Raw genomic sequence first — 21,536 nt, 5'->3', positions numbered from 1 at the left:
AGTGATTAGCCTAACTAAAATAACCTATAGCCTAATTTTATTTTCATTGTTTACAGAGATTTAATGGATTTAATGGATGGATCATAGACTGGAAGTAGCTAGAGGACAATCTTATTAGACAAGCCGGTTTGGGATTTTTACAGCTAGGCCTACCTAACTGAGACAAAATTTATTATTTTCATGTCAATATCAGATGTCAGCCAAGAACTATAGCCTAAAAATAGATAATTTATTGACTCCAGGGAGATATCTTAAATATGTTATTTTCACTTGCAGCCTATATAAATACATAAACGCCAAACTGCCTTGACAGATGTAATTTACAACGTTGTTGACAACAGCGCACTATTTAACTCCGCGGAGGAAGTCCCTCCTTCCTTTCCTCCCGCCTTCGCTGACGTCACTTCCTCCGCTCAGAAAACATGGCAGCCATCAGTCTGCCAGAAGCGGCGAGTGCACTGCTCGGTGATGTTGTTGTGAAGACGGAGCCGCAGGAGGGGGACGGTCTCCCCCCGGGCTCGGAGGCAGCGCCGGTGAAGCGGGACCCGGTGGTGACGCTCATGTCGCCGGTGACGGGGCTGCAGCCCCTCACCTGGTCGCAGGACCACCGCCTGGCCGTGTGCACCAGCAGCTCCCTAGCGCTGATGGAGCTGGTGTGCGACGTCCACAGCAACAAACAGGACCTGACGCTGCACAGGACCTCCATCCCTGTCCCCACCGAGGGCCACAAAATGCGGGTAAATAACGTTACCGACACGTCCGCTCCTCGCCGCGCGGAGCAGACGGCGACGTGACCGTTAGCAGAGTCTGTAAAAAACAGTCTGTAAAAAACAATGTAAAGTTAGTAAACACAGACAGGTCGTGTGGTGCTGAACTGACGAGTCGTCCTCTCTGTGGGGCTGTGACACGTTCAGTTTCCAGTTAAAACACTAAACTTTGTCTGTGACCGTTATGGAAAGATGGTCAAAAGTATGGGATGAAACCTAACATGAACATTTCTAACTTAGACTTAGCCTAACGTTACCCCTTCTTTTAGATGAAATGCAACTCACTATGAAAATAATGAAAGGTGGATATAAAAAAATGACTTGGCGAAAGGCTGCTTTGTCTTAATAATCTACATGCAGATACATTCAGTCAAAAAAAAGACATTGTTTTAGCCAGAGAGGGACAATGGACTGAAATGAAGTGTTTTCCTTGCACCTTATATCCGTGTTAGACAAACAGCAGTCTGTCTCCAATCTGACCCTCCACTGAAAATAACTGCCCCACAAGTTTCTCCCTCACAAGGGACAACTTCACAAATCTACTGCAGCATAATGTAACAAATTTGTTACATCGAATCAGAAGAACTGACAGAAATCATTGCTGTCTCATAGATTTGCAGGCTGTTTGAGCTTTGTTTTTTTGAGGCAGCAACAACAACAATAGGTATTTTCATTTATCTACAACTGACAGAAAACTGTTACCGTAGTATAAGAACATGAACATGCATTGGTTTATAGTAGCCATTTTGTTCAAAGTGTTAGTATTTGTTGTAACGAGGAAAATGTCTGTCCTTGGATACAACAAGCATGTCTATGAATACATTTTTTCGTGTATATTATAAATAATATAGCTAGGTCTATATATATTGTACATTTCCACATTGTGGGACACATGAAGGACAATCTTATCTTATCTCATCTTATAAAATAGAACAGCATCATGTAACAAAATCTAAAAAAAAAAAACTTTAAAACTGTGTTGATCCTTCATCAATCAATAGCTACTGTCCCACATTCTGACTCATCACACATTAAGTAAAGTCAAAGTCATGTAGAATGTACTACAAGTACTAGTTAATAGAATTGTCAATAAGTAACACAAATGTGTCTGATGATTACACAGGTGATTACCAAATGACATCTGTGAGTGTGTTGTAACAAGTAACTATCTGTGTACTCGTCAAACAGCTCCTGTAAACACGCCTCAGAAGCCCAGCCAAGCTAGTACTCACCAGTGTGCCATTAGGTTGGCAGTGGTGGTCCTCTATGTATTTTCATTATTTACCAAACTGAAAGAAAGATAATTAAAGTGATGGAATACAAATGTTGACGCAAAGAGAAACTGGAAAACTGTTTTGCTCTGGTAAATATGTCTCTGCGCAGCTGCTCAAGAGTGTAAACATGATTGTTTATAGGTTCCTCTCCTCTCCAAAAATCCACTTGGCAGATAAAATGTTGGACGGAGCTGAATGTAATAATCCACTCGACACAGTGACAGAAGGGTAAAGTTGGTTTTCTGCTGTCGTTCATAGATATGCTCAACAGCTTGTAAATAGGAAGGTTAGCGACCAGGGAGCAGGAGCATTCACAGCCGCTGGCACAAGTACGTTACTTCACACTGAGTAACTGCTATGTCAGGTTTTTAGTTGATCCAGCTTGTTTGGCCATGATGCACTTTCTTCCTGCTCGTTATCCACTGACCTATATTATCTTAAGGTGCTTATCGCAGTCTACAGTCAAGTACTGGAACTAATGCTTTTGGGTTTCACCCTGTAACGCAAAGCTGATTCTTACTGGTGCAGAGATGCTGCTAAAATCTGAACAGCTGTTGGACTGTTCATATCATATCCATTGCAGTAAAAAAACAAAAACAGTGTCTTATGATTCAAAATAACGGTGTTCAGAGTAGAGTCAAGGAGCTCTGGGTCCTTGAGTGGGATTTTGGGGGGTTCAGCTAACTAATTTATTTTCACTGTGATTCCAGCCAAAAGAATCACAACAACAACATGAATGAAGAGTTTGTTTATGGGTTTCAAACACTTTCTGAAGCTCTAATTTGTCACTTAAAGGGACAACAAGGAGTTTGTATTTGGTTATAAAAGAGTCTCATATTAATGTGGATGAATCTACGTTACCCACACCTGTTAAAGGGTCCATTTTTGATAAATATATCGTTAAGTCTTTAGTCTTATGTTGTTATTACTATTAGTGATCGACTCGCCCAGCATTTCATACCTTCGGTTTCGCGGACGCTGCCCGGCGGGTCATGGGAATAATGCTGCTGAATCGCCGTTTATGGTCGGAACTACGACGGCATCTGATTGTCTTCCAACCTCCAAATCTCATTCTTGATGAATGAAAACTTTCTTGGCAAATGTTTTCGCTTTCGCCAGTCCAAGAATTTCACCGTGCGTGTGGAAGCTCATGGGAAATGTAGTATGAAAACACTTTGCTTTCCAAAACTCCTCGTTCTCCCTTTAAGGGTCTTTGATGTGAAAAAGAGTAGATCATCGTGTTTTGAAGATTATTTATTTGTGTTTCAAAGAATCTGTCGGCACCATCTTTCAACAAACCTCAACAGTCCAGCTTTAAATATTGCACCACATGTAGTTTGGATTAACGCTGAAATGCAAACTTTGCTCATTTGTTTTTTGTTGTTGTTGTAACCTTTAAGGTGGGATCAACTGCAGAAGAACGCCAAATGATGGAGAAGTTCACCACACACCCAGACCCCACTGTCAGACAAGTGTTCCAGGCCGACTCGGTGATCAACCCGTCGATAGGAGTCCAAAAAGGGATAAAGTACGCCAGTTGGTCTCCTTTAGGTTGTGACTCTCATGGACGTTGCTTGCTGGCCTGCCTGACACTTGACCACAGACTGACCATTCACAACAGCCACAAGCGCCTCGAGTGGAGCACGCTGGTCGATCTCACTAAAAAGTACAGCGAGCGGCTAAAGCAGCGAGGCTACGCCAAAAAGGACAACAAGCCTCCGGAGGCCGACCTGCAGGACTTCGACGAGCTGCAGCGGCGGTACCGCATGCAGACGCCGCTGAGGATGGAGTGGTCCAGCGTTTACACCATCAAACAGGTTCAGCCGGACAATACTTGCAAAGACATGGAGATGGTCCTCCTGGCCGTCTTGATGGAAAGCGGTGACCTCGTTCTCTGGAAGTTAATGCTGCCGTTTGCGGACGGCAAGGACGTCGCGTTCTATGACATCATCGAATCGGGCGTGTCCCGACCCAGCAACCTGGCGTGGTGGGAGTACGAAAACGGAGATCGCAGGATGAGCGGCCTGATCATCGGCAGCGAGGTGGGACCCGTCAAGATCATGCCGGTCAGCCTGTCGGGGGTGAAGGGCTACTTCACCCTCCGACACCCCGTCATCCTCTGGAAGGAGTGCGACGAGATCGCCGTGGAGAACATCAAGTGCGTCCCGATGATCCACCCCATCCACAAATCCAGCTGCAGCCTCATCGTGGCGTCCCGCGGCTGCTACGTCTTTTGGTGCTTGCTCATGATTTCTCCCGCCGGACTGAACGTGCACAACTCCCACGTGGCGGGGCTTCACTCGCTGCCCGTGGGCTCTCTGGCGGTCAGTCACCACCCTGTCGCGGTGTACACGTGTTCCATGGATGGCTGGATAAAAAAGCTGACGCCAACGTTTACCGAGAACACTTTGATTTTCAAACAAGAGGTCATACTGCAGCCCGAAAACCTAACGGGGAGGCGGATACAGGGGATCGCCGTCAGCCGCAACGGAGCGTATATTGCGATCGTGAGCACGCAAGGCCCCGTGGACAATTACCATCCCGTTACCTTGACCCACCAGGTTCAATTCGTGACCCTGAAAACGCCGGAGATGGCGGCGGCGCTGCTGCTCAAGTCTCCCACGCAGAACTTGTACAAACTGGCCGACCTGCTGGATATCGTGAGGTGGGAGATTTTGAAAAACAAGAGCATCCCCGCTTCGCTGCAGGAAGAGCTGGATCAAAAGATCCAGGAAGTAGACTTGCCCTATTTGTGGCGTTTCAAGCTCTTCCTGGTGCGGGTGCTTTACCAGTCGCTGCAGTCCCCTCCCCCGGGCAATCGCTTCAAACCCACGCACGAGGAGAGCAAGGTGTTCCTGCGGGACGAGGAGGACGGGGACAGGGAGGAGGACGCGGCGCAAGAGGACGGAGAGTCCGGCGGAGCGAAGCAGGAGAATCAGGCGGAGCAGAGGGCGGAGGTGCAGGTGTGGATCAACGCTGTAGAGACGCACCTGATGAGAGAAAACATGAAGAAGGTGCTGGGGGTGGTGTACCTCAACACCTGGGTGGCTCAGAACACCAGCATACCCACCTGCGGCCTGGTGGAGTTCCTCGCCAAAGACACCAACGACCGAGCCTCAGAGGTAAAAGTCACCTCAGCTCCTGACACCGACATCCTGCTCAGGTTTCTGTTTTGAGCAGCATATCACAGCTATACAGCCCACACAACATCAAATGGTTTTAAAAGTGACTTTAAAAAAGAAAGTGTTCATAGATTCTCTTAAAAATGAAAAGCTTAATTCAAAAGTAATAAAACAAACCATTACATCATTGCCATTTTAGGTTTTCTATCAAGAATATTGCTGAGTTAAACTATTATGACCAAACACACTATTTTGATTTGCTGTGTGGTTTGTCTTTTGTGGCACCAATTCTACACACCTCATGTGTACAGTGCTATGAAAAAGTACACGCCCCCTTCCTGATTTCTTACTTTTTTGCATATTTGTATTACAAATATACGCACTGTGGTTTGAAGTCGCTAAGCGTTAGAAATGGTTTTGTAACACTTTCCAGACTGATAGATGGCAATTACTTTTTTTTCATCTGTTTCTTGAATTTCTTGAGATCACGGCATGTGTTGCAGATTCACTCAAACAGGCTCTATTGAAGAGATTTCTCAATTCAACAGGTCAGGCCTGGGTGTGGATAATGAAATTGACAAAGCTTTCCAAAATATTCAGAGTTAGTTCACGATTTAACAAGGGGGGGGGGTTACTTTTTCACATACAACCAGGTAGGTTTGGATAGCTTTTTTCCCTTAATAAAAGAAATCATCATTTAAAACTGCATTTTATATATACCTTATCTTTGTCTAATATTAAAACGAGTTTGATGATTTTAAACATTTAAGCATCACAAATATGCAAAAAATGAAAGAAAACAGAAAGGGGGCAAATATTTTTGCACAGCACTCTATATAAATAAACATAATACATGATATCTGCTTTCAAATGCTAAGACCTGCCAAAACATTAAAAGAGGAATAAATCAAAACAATACAGACTGGGTCTCAATAGGTGCTTTTCCATTACCCCTTGAAATGCGCAAAACCTAAATATCGAAATTAAAAACTGGTAATGGAAACACCTACATTTCGAAAAAACTCTCAAATATCGCAAAAAAGTTTTTGCGCTCTCATGAGGTGGTTTTTGAGACGTATCGATACAAACGTGTATCACAAAAGTGTAATGGAAACACTTTTTTCGCTTTTCTACACGTCACCGGCGTCACCGGAGTTGTGTGTGTCCACGCTGTGTTGGATTATGTAACTTGAGGGGACAAATGAACCACATGTTTATTGTCATGCATTGCTGACCTGGGCATTGTTTCTCAATAAATTAGAAAAACCTTTCCTATCATTCCCCTTTTCCCTGCATGGTTGAAGGAGACTGGCTCGCATCCACGCTCCTCTCCCTCCTGCGCCGAAATGTCACCTTAAGTCACATAAACCAGTACGGGTGTGTGGACACCAGAGGTTGCGCTAGACTTTTTCGTCGCCGGTCATTTTGACTGACGGGGTCATAAAAATTCCGTCATAATCTATTTTTACCGGTCACTTTAATTTTTTTAAAATGATAATAATGCCATATTCAATAGCATTCAATTTTAATTCATGTTTAATTCATATCAAGTCCAAACAAATCGAACAGAGGATGCTCCGGAGCAGAGTCGGCGTCAGAGCACATCTAACTGTGGGGTCAGTCAGTGAATGCGGGGGTCACTTTCGGTCAACATCTAAATACAACGTTAGATGACATCATTTTTCTGTCAACAATCAACATGCTAATCCATGTGTTATACCAAAACATCCAAAGGAGCACGTTTTCACATAGGCACCGCATAGCGCACTGGCGTTAGTTCTCTCTCTCTCTCTCTCTCTGTGCCTCTCATTTCTCTTTTACGCACGCACGCAGCCACTGCGCATCACTGAAACAACTGAAGCTATAGACCACACAGCCAGATGCAGCACAAATTCAGACAGGACAAGACCCACTCAGCTTTAAGTGTTATAAACAATGCCACGGCGGGCAGAATACATTAAAAGAAGGCTTAACGTTACCTTTGGAAGAGTTGTGCGCGGCGACTGTGTGAAACGGTGATGTCCTGCCCCCACCGCTCTACCTGTACCGAGACACACCTGTAGCCTACAGCTTCAGTCTATGGACGTAACTTAACAGCTGACTACTGTCGGTCCCTCGGACACTGCAGCTGAATCTCGCCCGTTAAATCATTATCGACCGTCATATTTGCACTGACACGACTCCCATCAACATTTAATCCACTTGAAGGAGTTTGAATACTGCGGGAAGCTTTCTGTCTTCTTCTCTGTTGTTAGTGTTTCTGTGTGGCAGCGCTACAGCGCCACACACGCTCCACACAGGCCTGGGGTATGTACTACAGCGTTCTACTGAGCGCACCAGCCAGCTGTGAGGTTTTTTTTTTTTTTTAATCTAATTCTCACCGTAGTGACTTTGTGACATTGTATATGTTTTATATCGTTATCCACCGCTCCATTTATTGATTATCCGCCGGCTTCATTGTAAACAAATGCACATGGCCAGACGGCCATGGCTGTGAATTGCAATCTGTCAAAATGACGGGTGGCCTCAAAATCTTTCCGTCACCGTTTTAAAAAAACGGTCAATGACGGAAAATATCCGGTTAACGCGACCCCTGGTGGACACACAACCACCTATATTGTTGTCAGCGCCTCATCACCGCTGGTGTTTAAAAGGCTCCGTTCTTTCTGCAGTCAGGTTAAAGCGCACATCCGCCGTGTTGGTAAACAAATAGTCCCTCTATATCAACGGAGGCGACCGTGCTTGAGCAGCTTGGGTTGGAGGTGGTGTGAGTGCGGGCCAGCGGGGACAGAGGAGGGGGCATTAGAGCTTCAGCACGGTACAACTGGCCCGTGTGAGTGCGTCCTTATTTGTGGCCGCTGCAGCGCCACACGGGCTTTGCCTTTCAGCAATCAAGCGCTGTTTTTGTCTTTGTTAAAAACAATAACAGCAACAGCTGTCGGCAGCTGAGATCGCTGTGCCGTCACCATAGAAACGCAAGACGCATTACGGCTCATTCGCAAAATACCTTTCAATGGAAACACCCGGAAATAGCAATTGCACTTTTTCGAAGTTTCAGAAATATCGCTTTTATTTTGCGAAAATCTGTAATGGAAACGCAGCTATTCTCTCGAGTGCATTTACACCAGTAATTTGGGCCTGAGGTGGGCTTGCCCAAGACATGAACAGTTGCAGCAGATCTTGAAAGTTGCAGTGTGAAACTGCCACAGATCAGACTCGTTGCATCACCTTCCTTCAGTTCAGTTTGTAACCCCACAGCCCACTGTGAGTGGGTAGAGAGGATTTCACTTCTACATTTGAATGAATTCAACCTGGCACGGCTCAGCGCTTTTTACATGACATTGTGTTAGTTTGACAAAAAAAGACTTTTAAAATGCATATAAACATATTAGTCTGACTGAAATTGTAATAAATAGAATTTGGCACAGTTTCACTCGAAAGTTGAACAGTGTACGCAACAGTAGAGGAAGGCAGTTACAAAAAAATGAGGAACTCGTGTATGAAATGTACAGAGGTGTAAAGCTGTCCCTGTTTTCACTGCTCAAGCTACCTACTTTAATTGGCACTGTAAAACAGTTTCCAAGCGGGGGGGGCGGGGGGTGCAGTCAGGTCATAGACAAACAGAAGTTGTGTGAAGATGATAAATCAAAGATTTTCATACAAAGGAAATCTAAGTTCAAAGGAAAACACGAATCCTCCTGGTTGAGCCAAAAACAGCTCAACTCTAAACCAACCTTGTCTTCACTGCTCAAGCTAACTGTTGATTGTTTGGTCTGTGACGTAACGGGTCAAAAAGGTGCGATACTGACAAACTGGAAGGCTCCTATCACCACCTGTCCTCGCTCAATAAATCGATTCCTTCCTGTGCTCCTGTACTGGGACGAGGACAGTTGTCCAATTAAATGTCCTAGTGGAGCTGTAACTATAGATGCACTGAGTGAGTGGTCATGTTTTGGCTCATCAGCAGTGTAGTGTGTTGTGTGTGTGTGTGTGTGTGTGTGTGTGTGTGTGTGTGTGTGTCATCAGGTGAAGATACAGTCAGTTGAGCTACAGCCAGTACACGTCTGATATTAATGTTTTATATCGGCTCGACACAAAGATTCATGAGATTAGCACTGATTTTTCAGCTGGAGGAAAATGTGTTGGTGCATTTGCCTTCACTTACACCCTCTGTGTGTGTGTGTGTGTGTGTGTGTGTGTGTGTTTGTGCGTTTATCTTCCTGCTCAGGTGCTGATCGGCCACATCAAGAACAAGCTGAACAAGCAGACCTTCTCAGAGCGCTGCAGCCTGTGTCAGGCCGTGCTGCCCTTCAACGACCACAAACAAGCCACCTGCTCCAACGGTCACATGTGGCTCAGGTAACACTGACTCTTCTTCTTTCTTTCTTTCTTTCTTTCTTTCTTTCTTTCTTTCTTTCTTTCTTTCTGCCTTTCTTTGTCTCTTTCTTTCTCTTCCTTTCTTTCTTTCTGTCTTTCTTTCTTTCTTTTTCAAGTTTGAAATCTTCTAAATCTCTAAATCTTCTCGGCTTCGGCCCCGGCAGGATGCGCAGGCGCTCGGCCGGTTCAGACGCCACAGTTGACGTGAAGTCGGGACATGAATTGAATCTTAATGCCAAACGCGCTTCTTTTGACGGTTTATTTATCTTCACAGAGCAGTAATCAAGCCTCCCACCTCTTGATATTTACCCACGCGCCACTCTCTCGTCGTCTCATAAATATCGTCTGTCAAACATCTCTCCCTCTCTCTCGCCAGCGAGGACGCGGTGCCTCTGGTGGTGGGCACCGAGAGGGAGAAATCTGTGCCCGTCAGTTGTACCTCAGAGCTGTTTCTGCTCCACTTCCGACGTGTGTGTGTGTGTGTGTGTGTGTGCATGTGTGTGTCTGTGTACATGTCTCTGTCCCTGCCAGCCCCAGCTCTCTAATGCCTTTTCTCTCCTGGTTTCCTCCAGGTGTGTGTTGTCATACCAGGCCTGCCAGACGCTGACGTTCAGACGTTGCCTCCTGCTGGATAGCATAGCCAGACTGCCAAAGCCTGAGGGTAAGCGCCACTTTCCATCTCCCTCCACCTCCATTTCACAGTCGCAACTCTCCATCAGCCCGTCTCCCCCTGTCACCTTCAACGTCAAGCCTTCATCCCACTCCGCCGCTCAGATCATCGCTTGACATTTTCGAATCTGGAGTCGGTTGAAAATGTAATTCTGAAAAACATGAATGATTATTGGAACGAGAGTCGTTTTTTCTTTTCTTTTTTCTTTTATAAAAGTGTTTATTAGAAAGCAGAGATGAGTCTCATCTCACTTTCCTGCCTTGAAACACGAGGGCTGTGTGTTTCTCATCATAGCCCGGAAAATATGAACTCTGCTGCAGGAGTCGGTGAACTTTGTGCCACTTTGTTTCACATTTCTATGATTTTTTTTTTTCATATTCTTAGTTTTAATTTTACACGTTCAAGTCCCTATAAAATGTTGTGAATGTTGGGGGGTTATAAGCAGAAAGACATTTTGATTTAAAGGAACAGATGCCAAAAAATCAGTTGAGTAAATCAAATGCCATGCAAACATGAAACCTGGTCGATCAGAGAAGAGGAGGAGGGAAAACCACCTCTCTATGTATTTTATTTATATTTCTCTATGTTCTGTACACGTGTGTGACTAAGGCTTCACACAGGGGAGGTGTAGGTGTGACAGCAACGCTATGGGATGACAGGAGAGATCAGTGTGTCCTCCTATCCTAAATAACTCCGTCCAAGTGACCCACAAGATTAATGTGCTGCTATACCCAAATCAGGATTTTTTTTTTCCCAAATCTGATGCTTTCCACAGTCAGAGGCATAAAAAAGCACGAGTCCAGCTCTGTCTGTGCTGCCTGGCTACAGGCTGTCAGCCAAACACTCAGTCACACTGGACAGTGGCAGAGGAGGTCGAACTAGTGACGCTCTCTAAACCAGTTTTTTTTTCCTAACTTCACTGGCACCAGAGCTGAGAGCGTGTGGCGCTGCTCTGTGTTGATCTGTTTCCTCCGCTCCTTATTTCCACAACAGGTTCTTTTATAGTTCTGGGATTGTTTTAAAAATAAAACTTGATGTTCTGTCATGTTGTTGTCCTGCTTTACTCTGTATCAGATTATCAGTGTGATTATCTGATCTTGTAGATCTAATTAAAACTTGTATATAATGTATATGTTATAAAATTTTATTTCATCCTAGCAATTACAAGATTTTACAAAATTTCCATTATATCTGCTCAGCAGCACATCTGTCATTAACACATAATTAATGCATTATTATATCAGAGCAGGACTGGGTGGAATTTCAGATACATCCTGTTGCAAGAAACATATTATAAATATTTTAAGGTGGTGTGATGAGATACTAAATGCTAAATTATTTCTGAAGGTTTTTTTGGTGAAAATCATTTTTTCATAAATTGATGTCCAGTCCAGACTGGTTCCATGTTGTGTTAATGGGAAATGTTCCTTGGGCACTAATCCAAACATTACACCAACAAATTCTCAAACTCAAACGTCATTGCATCTTGATGATTCCATGTTGTGAAACCTCATCTACAAACCCAGCTTGTTTCCTCTGCTCACAGACCCAGAGTGGATAAAGAAGATCCTTCAGGCTCCGTGCACGCTCTGCGACTCGCCCATGATCTAGAGCTGAACGATGGGAGGAACCTCAGGGCTTCCCTGCGACCTTCAGAGCTGCTTCCTCTGGCGCAGGGTCCACTCTTCTGTCAGACATCACTGCTAGGATTTTTTATTTCATGTATTTTGTTCACCTTTTTATTACTTTATTTTGGTATCTTAAAAGTGCAAATAAAAGGCTTTGATTGTACGTTCAGGCTCTTATTTCCTCACGAGTGCAGCCTACAAAGTGCGTAGAGAAACAGTTTCCCCCCCTGCCGCAGTTTTAAATAAATATTTTACTGAGGTAAAACAGTTTGGAGTCAAACTTTACAGATTTCTCTATTTTCCCTCCCTCTAAAATTAATTCCCAGTCAGGCACAGTGTTTGCACAAGGGTGCAAAGAAACAAAGTTTAAAATGTGGTTATATGTGGAGGTTTTTATTATTCAGTAGGACTTCAGGGCACCATAAATAAGCTCCCTCATTTTCCTTCTGTTGACTATATTTTCAAACCTTTGGTGTAGTTTTTATTGCAAGTAAGTGGAACTTACTCTGCTAGTCCTATTTTAGTGAGTTTTTTCTTCTTTTTTGAGTGCAACAAATAATACACTCTGAATAATACATACTCTGGAAAAAAAAAACTCAACATACCTACTTTAATTGGCACTGTAAAACAATTTCCAAGCTGTGGGGGGAGGAGGAGGAGGAGGAGGGTGGTGGTGTTCAGTCATTCTCTCAGATGAGGACTTCCGCTAATGTAAACGCAGAAGAGAAAGAGCGGCGAGGCAGATGAGATGAGCAAGAGGCAGGAAGAAAGCGAAAAGTGTGCTTAAAAACCCGGCGCGCTCCCTCCCACGGGAGCCGCTTGTAATGAGATTCAGCAGTAATGAGGGACAGAACATGGCGCCAGATGTGATTCTAATTCTAATCAAGCAGGGGAGGGTGGTGGTGATTTGGGAGTGGGAGTGGGAGTGGAGGGGGGGTTAGAGAGCATATTGTTAAATACAATTAACCCTTTTTTCATATTTGCAGGGAACAAGGGCTGCAGGGACTGGGAGGGGATACAGGCTCAGCGGCGTGTCCTCCGTCCCTCCCCTCGGCCCTCGGCTCCTTGTTTTGGAGACATGGAGGTCGGCGGCCGCTGATCAAAGAGGAAGCTGGACCTGAGAGAGGCCGGGCAGGCAGCAGACCCTCCTCTGTTCACTCCCCCTACCTCTCTCATCCCCTTACATCCCCTTACAGGGCCGGCTGGGGTGGGGTGGGGTGGGGTCTGCCCTTCCTGTGGTGTCACTGGAGATGATAGCCTGCCCCGGGGCGAGGAGAGAGGAGGCAGCTCCGCTCCAAAACCCTCAGGATCTCATGAAAGGGGACCTTTTTTATTTTATTTTTCTAAAACCTCTACATTTCTCCGCTCTGTGGTGGCATTTACCGGCTCCAGACTCAAGTTGGGGAAGAAGTGGTGTCTCCCATTTTTTTTTCTAGAAAGTGAATCATTTATCACATTATAACGGCCGTGGCTGCAAGAGAGTTCTGAAACGCTCTGGTAATTAGTTTTTTTGGGGGGGAAGTGTGGTTTTAAATGAAGAGGAGCACGAGTTAAAATACAAGTTACACACTCACTTTCAACAGAACTCCCATCTCTTTGCTTTACTCCACTGGATCTTGTTCATCTCTGCAGTAGCAGGTGTCCACATTATAAATGTCCATGAAACACAGTGTGAAGCCGCTAATATTCACCACACAACCATCTACACTTGGTTTAGACCCATGTCTCCAGTCATGTACATCGGCATTTATTCCCTGAAGCATGCAGCTGTGTGTTTTAAAGGGTTAGTGTTGCAGCCTAACCTCTGTAACACTTGTTTACACACACACCAGTGGGATTTGTGTGTGTTTGGCTGGAGGACTCAAAGACACTTGAAAATGACTCAGCTGTTCTGCATATTAATACTAGTGTGATCTGAACAACAATGTATTAATACAGAGGGATGATGATGACGACGATGATGATGATGATGATGATGAAATGCTCCTTTAAAGAGCGTTGACTTTTGTGCCTATGAGAAGTTGGCTCTATACAAACAATATTACAGACTATGTGGACGCACTGTGTTGATTTTGCTCATTTGTCTTTTTAATTACAATATAACATCAAATGGGTTTCCATTCTTGATCATGGGAAAAATTGTTTAGCTAATAAGTAAAAACAAAAATCAAGAATCAGATATCAGGTTTGACTTTTTCTTTTCTTTTCTATATCACATCTCATGGTCTTCCTCAGCAGGAAGAAAGTCGCTCAGTTTTGTAAGTAAGTGGACCTTGAGTAACTTTTTTTCTTCCTTTTTTTCCAAATTACAGAAACATTGTTCTCCTTGCACTCTCCTTGTGGTAGCCTTTGGGATTTCTTTGCTTTATATATTATTGATTCCCGGATTCACAGTCTAATTTTAAAATGTTGATTTTAGCATGCACGCGCGTGTGTGTGTGTGTGTGTGTGTGTGTGTGTGTGTGTGTGATCTCCACCTGAACCACCTTAACTCAGACACCTAATTATAACCTTTATCAAATGAATTCAACCTCCACCTTCTTTCCCTAAATTGAAGTAAACCCAAACCAAATAGGTGGCAACAGTTTCCATTGTTATTTGATGAGGAGACAAAATTAGCAGTCAGGTCACAGACAAACAGAAGTTGTGTGAAGATGATAAATCAAAGATTTTCATACAAAGGAATCTAAGTTCAAAGGAAAACACGAATCCTCCTGGTCGAGCCAAAAACAGCTCAACTCTAAACCAACCTTGCCTTCTGTGAAAGTTGCTGAGTTCAGTGCTTCATTAAAACTGCTTAAGCTTAATTACAGAGTTTAGACTGTGCGAGTTAACTGAGAAGTTAATGAGCTCTTCCTCTGCCCTGGCTGTGGTGGGTTTGCAGCGTTTGGTGCCGTCATGGCTGCCAGGTTCCCCCTGACTTTTTTTTTTTTTTTTTTTCGTGTGTGTGTGTGTGTGTGTGTTTTTTTTCTCAGCCTGGGGATTTGGTGCAGGGTGTGTATGTTTGTCAAGTGGAAGTGGCTCCTCAGGTTGTAATGTTCCTGTCACTGATAGGTGGAGACCAGCTCTGTTACAGAGGTTAGCTGTGTTTGGTTGATCCTCCTCCTGCTTTAATATAATAATCCGTCAAAGAGCATCTCCACTAGTAATTACCTGCTTCCCCTCCCTCTCTCTCTCCCACTGTCTTTGCTCTCAAGACTTCAAACGAGGGATTTTTCTCTTTGCATACAATATTTATATCCTTTATGTCAGTGGCTGGATGGCATAAAACATTCATGGCACCTTTTCACACCTTAATTTCATGTGATATTCCTTTTGTTTTGTTTAGACTGGATTTTGAACATGATGTGTCCCACTGTATTCTCTCAAGAGTATCGATTCATTTTGTTGCTTCAGGATCTTCTCATTTACGCTGTAAAACGTGGCAGCTGCTTCGCCGCCTCAGCATCACCTCAAAAAAAAAACATTGTTTTTCCAAACCGGGGGCTTTTATGAGTCTCCTGTTGATTCTTTCTCAGGAGCAGGTGACGGTGATGATGATGATGATGGTGATGATGATGTGCACCAGCAGTCAGAGCTGCCATGTTGTCTGCATCACAGCTGTCTACATGTCTTTACTAGTGACTGGAACTCTTCACACAGGTATTCTTGTTTGGTTAGTTTATCCATTTAACACATTCCAAAATCAATTCAATTAAAAACTGTAATTAATTGAAAATCAATTAATGCATTTATGACATTATAATGTAACAGTGACAGAAATAGAGATTCACTTTATTTTAACTACTTCTTACATATTCAGTATGTTAAATTTGAATTTCTTCATATAACATTGTTGAAATAAAGGAATTTAAAGAATATTCAAAAAGAAAAAAAAAAACCCATTATGGTGTTCAGTGTCAATTATTACGCCCTATTTTAAGGTATTTATTCAACATGGGTTCCCTCAACCGGGACACTGTGGTTGGTTACCAGGGCAACCCGGGATTAAGGAAACTTTTACAGAAAAACAAATAAATCACTTGTTTGTTTGTGTATGGTAATGATGGTTAACGTGAACTTTATTTTCACGCGTGTTTGAACTTGTGGTTATATATAGAACAGTAGGTGCTCTTAGATCAACGGATGGGGCTCAAAACTATTTATTTATTGAAAATTGCTTTATGAGTAAATTAACATGTAGCAGAATGAGTAGCCCTGACTTAACAATGACCTCATAAATCCTGCGGTGCCTTCTTCTGATTTGCGTAGCAGCCAGACAGGACGCATATAGATGTTCGGCTCTGAAATAAACATGGCAGTTTGTAAAGTTTGGGCCCAGAAATATATCACAGCTGCCGACTCTCTCCACGGCCCCGAGAGGCTTCTCTCCTCTGTTTCTAAAGTCTTCTAATCTGAACACCCACACCCCCCTCCCCCTTCCCTCGCCGCCCCCACCCCACCCCAAACTTGTCAGTGCTAATGAAGTCAGTATGCGAGGTTGTCTTCCACTCTCTCTGAACTGATGGGGTGAACATGGTTGTCTAACTGGTTGACTCCTCCGCTCTGCCTCCCCCTGGGGAGAGAGAGCTGAGGGAGGGCACTGACCCGAGACCAGCTGAGGGGGCCGTGCAGGGAAGGGTGGGAGGGTGGGGGAGTGAAGGGGAGGAAGAGGGGAGGGGGGGTTGTATGTCCATCATTAGAGTCACTATTTGTTCGTGGCTTTGCGAGCACCGGAGTGGAACTAATACTGAGCAGCAGAATGGACATGGAGAGGGAGGGGAGGGGAGGGGAGGGGAGGGGAGGGCCACTTTTTACTGCTACATTAATTAAGCTCATTCTCAACATGCTCCTGTCTGCTCTTCTTCTCATGTCATTAAGTGGCGGAGCTGCATTGTGTGTACGGCTGGTTTAACCTTTTCTGACATTTACCACAACGGCCTCACTTCCAGACGACTGAGGACATGATTTAGTATTTACATGTTCAGACTCCTCTGCCTCCAGTTGACTTATAGGACAGGACTTTTTACCAGGACAGCAGCTGTTTATTTCTACTCATTAATGGCCTTGAGTTTTTTTTGTTTTTTTTTACTCTTTTCTTTTTCAATAGTTTTGTTTAAAAATATTAAGGAACTGTAAAATGGAGAGAGGTGCCTGTCATGGATCCTCAGTCCAAAAGAAGAGCAGCAGCTCCTCTCATTAGGAAGCCAGAGCTGGATCATATTTGACAGGTGACTAATTACCTGTGTCAACAACGGATGCCATTATTGATGATTTATGTTGTGTTAACCAACTTCACATTTAATTGATTTATTGTCACTTGTAGTTACTAGTTGGTTTAAAGATGTGTGATTTTTTCCCCTAAGTCACTTGTCAGTCAAATCTAATGACATCACACCCACTCAGTCCCATTTAAAAAAAAAAAAAACATGAACTTTAACCATGACTATTTAATACAGGGGGTTCCCAATAAATAGTCTGTGGTTCAGGGGTGAGATGTTGGAAAGTTTTTCCATGCTAAAAGGGAACAGGAACGATACTGTGGAGTTTGAAAATGTACGGTGGAAACCACCACACGCTCTATCATTAGATCATTGGTGGCACCTCCTGATAGACATTTTACAACTACAGCTTTCTGTTGCACAGTTTCATGGGGCAAAGGATAAAACACTAAAATCTTGCTCAAAGCTATAGTTGTTAGGAAACTTGCCTATGAAAGGGTGGGTTAAGGGGTGGGGGGGATGCAGATCACTCACCAGGGAGGGAAGGATTTTCTTTTGAGTTATGTTTGGTTTTGTTTTGTGTTTATTTTGTTTTGTCTTTAGTCAATTAGGTGTCAATATGTGATTATGGCTGTGGAGGATTTTGGGAGCTTGGATGAAACAGGAGTGTGTGTGGAGGGCATTGTGGACAGGCAGAGATCTGGATTTGAGTGTGTGAGTGTGTGAATGTGTCTGATTTGGGGTGGGGGGTGGGGGGGTTGACTCTTAGACGTTAGAACGTGTATGGCACCTTTGTTTTCGTTTTGTTTGTTTGTTGTTATTTTTTCTATATGTATGCTTAAATGTATAAACATGCATGCATACATTTACCATATTTATAATGCAAGGCAAGGCAAGGCATCTTTATTTATACAGCGCATTTCATACCAAGGCAACTCAGTGTGCTTTACATAAAGACAAAACTTTTTTTTTTAAAAAGAGGAGCATAAAACAGAATAAAAACAAACACTAAAAACAGAGTTAAAAGCAAGAGCAAATAAAAGTTAAATAATAGAAAATAGATCAAGTTTAAAGTTCTTAAACATGTGTGTGTATGTGTGACGGTATATATGCGTGTGTATATATATTTAGTTTCTTCTTTTTGTGTGTGTGTGCTTTCTTTTTTTTGTCGCTGTTATTGGATTTATTTTGTTTTTGTTTTTTTTGGAACATACAGTCAATAGTATGTTGTTTGCCAACAGTACATACACGTGAATTGTCTGTACGTTCTTATTTTATTTTATTATACTGATTTTCATTTTTTAAAAATTGTTAACAAAAAAAACTGACTGTTGACATCATCAGATATATATTTAATCAAATATCAGTGTAACTTTCAGCCCAGTTTGACCTGCAGTATGAGGGCTGGTGCTGACGCAGAGAAAATACATTGACTGCGTCTGTCTGAGCTCCGAAACACTGACGGTCATGAATCAGAGAGGAATCGACACTGCTGAGATCTGACCCCCGTGCTGACCTTTTTTTATTTATAGCTCATTAATGTAGTAAAGTAATCACCCACACTATGTCTCATCTTTACAACTCTGGCATGAACCACTTGTTTCCATCAGTTGTGCCCAACATGGGGGTCGAGGTCCCTCCAAGGGGCCGTGAGACAAACCATAAGGGGTCATGAGATGATTGGGACTGGACAGCAGAGTCGACATGTTTCTGCTGCACTAACTTCTGTTTGCTTTTACAGCTTCATTCTAAGTTTGACAGTTTTTTTTTTGCTCGTCACTTAATGGATAATTTAACCACTAAATGAATTTTTAACCTTGAAATAAATAAATCATGATATGAGCTGGTTTTAAGTGGTAGACATACTCAACCAATGATGATCAGCCTCGAGTTGACATAACTGTGAGACTTGATCGTCTACAGTGAGTACATTTATTTTTATCACCAGAGTATATATATATTACACTATTAAAAACTGATCTTCAGTGTTGGGGATGTTGTGACAGGTGCTTTTGATTCATTTTGCTTTAACTTGCTTTTTAACTTTTACTGTAAATCTTGACTTATTGCTGCTTTTTCTGTTTAATGAGCTCTGCCTGATGTGTTTGAGTGTGATTGATGGGCAGTTACATCTTTGTCGCTTCAGGATTGAATGACTGTTTCTTCTTCCCTTCCAGATGACAGGGATAAGGGAACAAAACAGCACCGGTGGCTCCTATACCTGAGCCACTTTCAGCAGATCTTAAGTGAAACACAGCGCTCGTCGGGGGCCTGCAAGCCATCATGGAGCGTGTGTTCGTAAATACGGCAGATGACGGGTGTCTGTCTCCATCAGCGCCGGCGCCGTGAAGTGACAGCTCTCTGTAACGGTGACGAGTTGGGGCTCCAGCGGAGACAAGATTGCCTTCAGGTGGCTCCATTTTCAAAATCTAACCAAGAATTTGGAGCGCTTAACTTCCCTTTTGAAGGCTGAAGGGCTCTCGGCGCCTTTTATATTCCAGATTTCGGCAGAAAGAGAGGGAGGGTGGTGGGGAGGGCTTATTTGAGAGTTTGCTTTAATATCTGTCTTTCACAGATCAGAGGGTGTCAGATTCTCACACCTCATATTTCATAGTCTATCACAGGCCATGTAAAATTCCTTTAAAAGTGCATTATGCAATATAATAGCAGGTTGGGGTGACACTTATCTGCCAAGGGGAGGAAGGCTGGTTACAGACCTATTGCCTTTTACAAAAAGGATTTCATCACCCGGGGAATCTGCGCGCGAATTTCTCCGCTTCGTCTTGTGATTGCAGCTGATGACTGAAATTAGAAATGAACTTCATGCCATGCCCACAGACAAATGTGTTCTTGCACATGCAAATAATTACACCTTAAAGCCGACACAGAGCAAAGACAAGGTTCGGGGGAAGATTTGAGTTTTAGTGACTTTTTGTTGAGAAGCTGTCGGAGCAGTTGATCTAGATAATCTTGTGCAGTCCTCAGAGTGTGTGCATGGGAGTGGGAGAAATTATTTCAGGGCCTGGTTATGCAGAATTTCTAATGGGTATTTTTGTTTTTTTTGTGTTTTTTTGTTTTTGTAAAGGAAATACCGGTAATAACTATGTGCAAAACCATTAGAATGAATATTTATGTTGCTTGTAATGAAATATTCATTAAGTCGGTATAAAAAAAGAACAACGAGTGAGACTGGGGGGAGCGAGTGTCTGTGTGTGTGTGTTTACTTGTGTGTATTTGTGTGTAAAATAGGGGCAGTGGGGCCCTCATCACCTATTGCACAGGAGTACTGACAAAACCCCTGGATTGAATGTCTGACATCTCTTAACAAAAGAAGCAGCAGTAGCATCTTCTTCCCCTTGTTTTTTTTTCTTATTTTTCCCCTCCCTCTATCTCTATCTCTTCCTCTCTCTTTCTCTTTGCCTGAGATGATGCGAGTTCCTCTGTTCATCCGATCTCCACATCTCTCCCTCTTTCTCCACCTTTCATTCCCTCACTTCCCCTTCGTTCCATCTACCCAAATTAAGAAATTAATGAGGGATAGGTTCTTTACCAACTGCCCCCGCAATGTTTACCACTGATGAAATTATAATGTAGGCCCTGCTGTATTATTTATAAGCCAATTAGGGGAAGTGTTACTTGATTTGATGGGGAGCCGACACACAGAGTACATTTAACTAATGGAGACCAAGAGAGTAAAGGGAAGGAGGGGAGGGAGGACAGCTGAGGCGGACTATTCCGTACGATGCTCTAGGATTACGTGGCTAATTGCCCTGCTTTATCTGTCTGTCACGGATAGCCATGCATATTTTAGCGTTCCCAAAGACTTTGATTGTTTGCACTCGTGTTGGGGCTGTAACAAGTAGAGCAGAGGCCAGAGTGGAGTGTAGTTAAAAACTGGCAGCAGGGGAGGCAGGGAGGGGAGGGGGCGACGGAGAGGAGAGAGAGGAAGGGAGGGAGGAGGACGGAGGGGTTGGGGTTTGGAAGGGAAGGGGGGGCAGCCGTGCACAAAACTCAGACACTGTGACAGGTGGAGGAAGAGTTTTGACAAGGAGCAAAGGGGGCGTCGGGGTGGGGAAAACGTTAAGAGGAAGGAAAGAGCCGTTCATCGAGAGGCTGCAATTAGATGGCAGCATAAACACTAATTAATTTCGCTTATTGTAGCCTGTAGCCACGCACGGCTCACTGACCTCCTCGTTAAGAAATGATTTCATAATTCTGTTTGCTCATTTGCATGGCTCATTTGCACTGCAGCGTGGCAAAGTAGTGACATCCAAGGAGACAACATGGAACATAAAAACCACATCCCATGCAATCCAGATGCACACCAGCAGCTGGAAAACTGGCTACAGACTTAGTATAAAAAAAGGTTGCTGAATGAATCAATTAGCCGACTCCTTATTAATCAAGATTTATCAGTTTAACTTCTTTATCTGGAAAATATGGCTAACGTTAGCACTCGCCTGCCTCTCACATAAGCTGATTAACTGATCAGTCAGT

At 43.5% G+C, this 21,536-nt stretch overlaps 1 protein-coding gene across 1 annotated transcript; it reads left to right on the top strand.

Moving 5' to 3' along the window:
* The first annotated feature begins 414 nt into the window (after positions 1-414).
* gtf3c4 (general transcription factor IIIC, polypeptide 4) lies at positions 415-12,001 on the top strand. The gene is made up of 5 exons (XM_085793880.1): positions 415-737; positions 3,442-5,163; positions 9,392-9,522; positions 10,113-10,201; positions 11,757-12,001. The coding sequence occupies exons 1-5, from the start codon at positions 423-425 to the stop codon at positions 11,819-11,821; spliced, it is 2,322 nt and encodes a 773-aa protein (XP_085650006.1). The 5' UTR covers positions 415-422; the 3' UTR covers positions 11,822-12,001.
* Positions 12,002-21,536: the final 9,535 nt, after the last annotated feature.

Source organism: Trachurus japonicus, chromosome 12 (assembly GCF_045865225.1).
Source record: "Trachurus japonicus isolate A0001 chromosome 12, Traja_1.0".
Lineage (NCBI taxonomy): Eukaryota > Metazoa > Chordata > Actinopteri > Carangiformes > Carangidae > Trachurus > Trachurus japonicus.
This window is presented reverse-complemented; position numbering and strand designations above follow the sequence as displayed.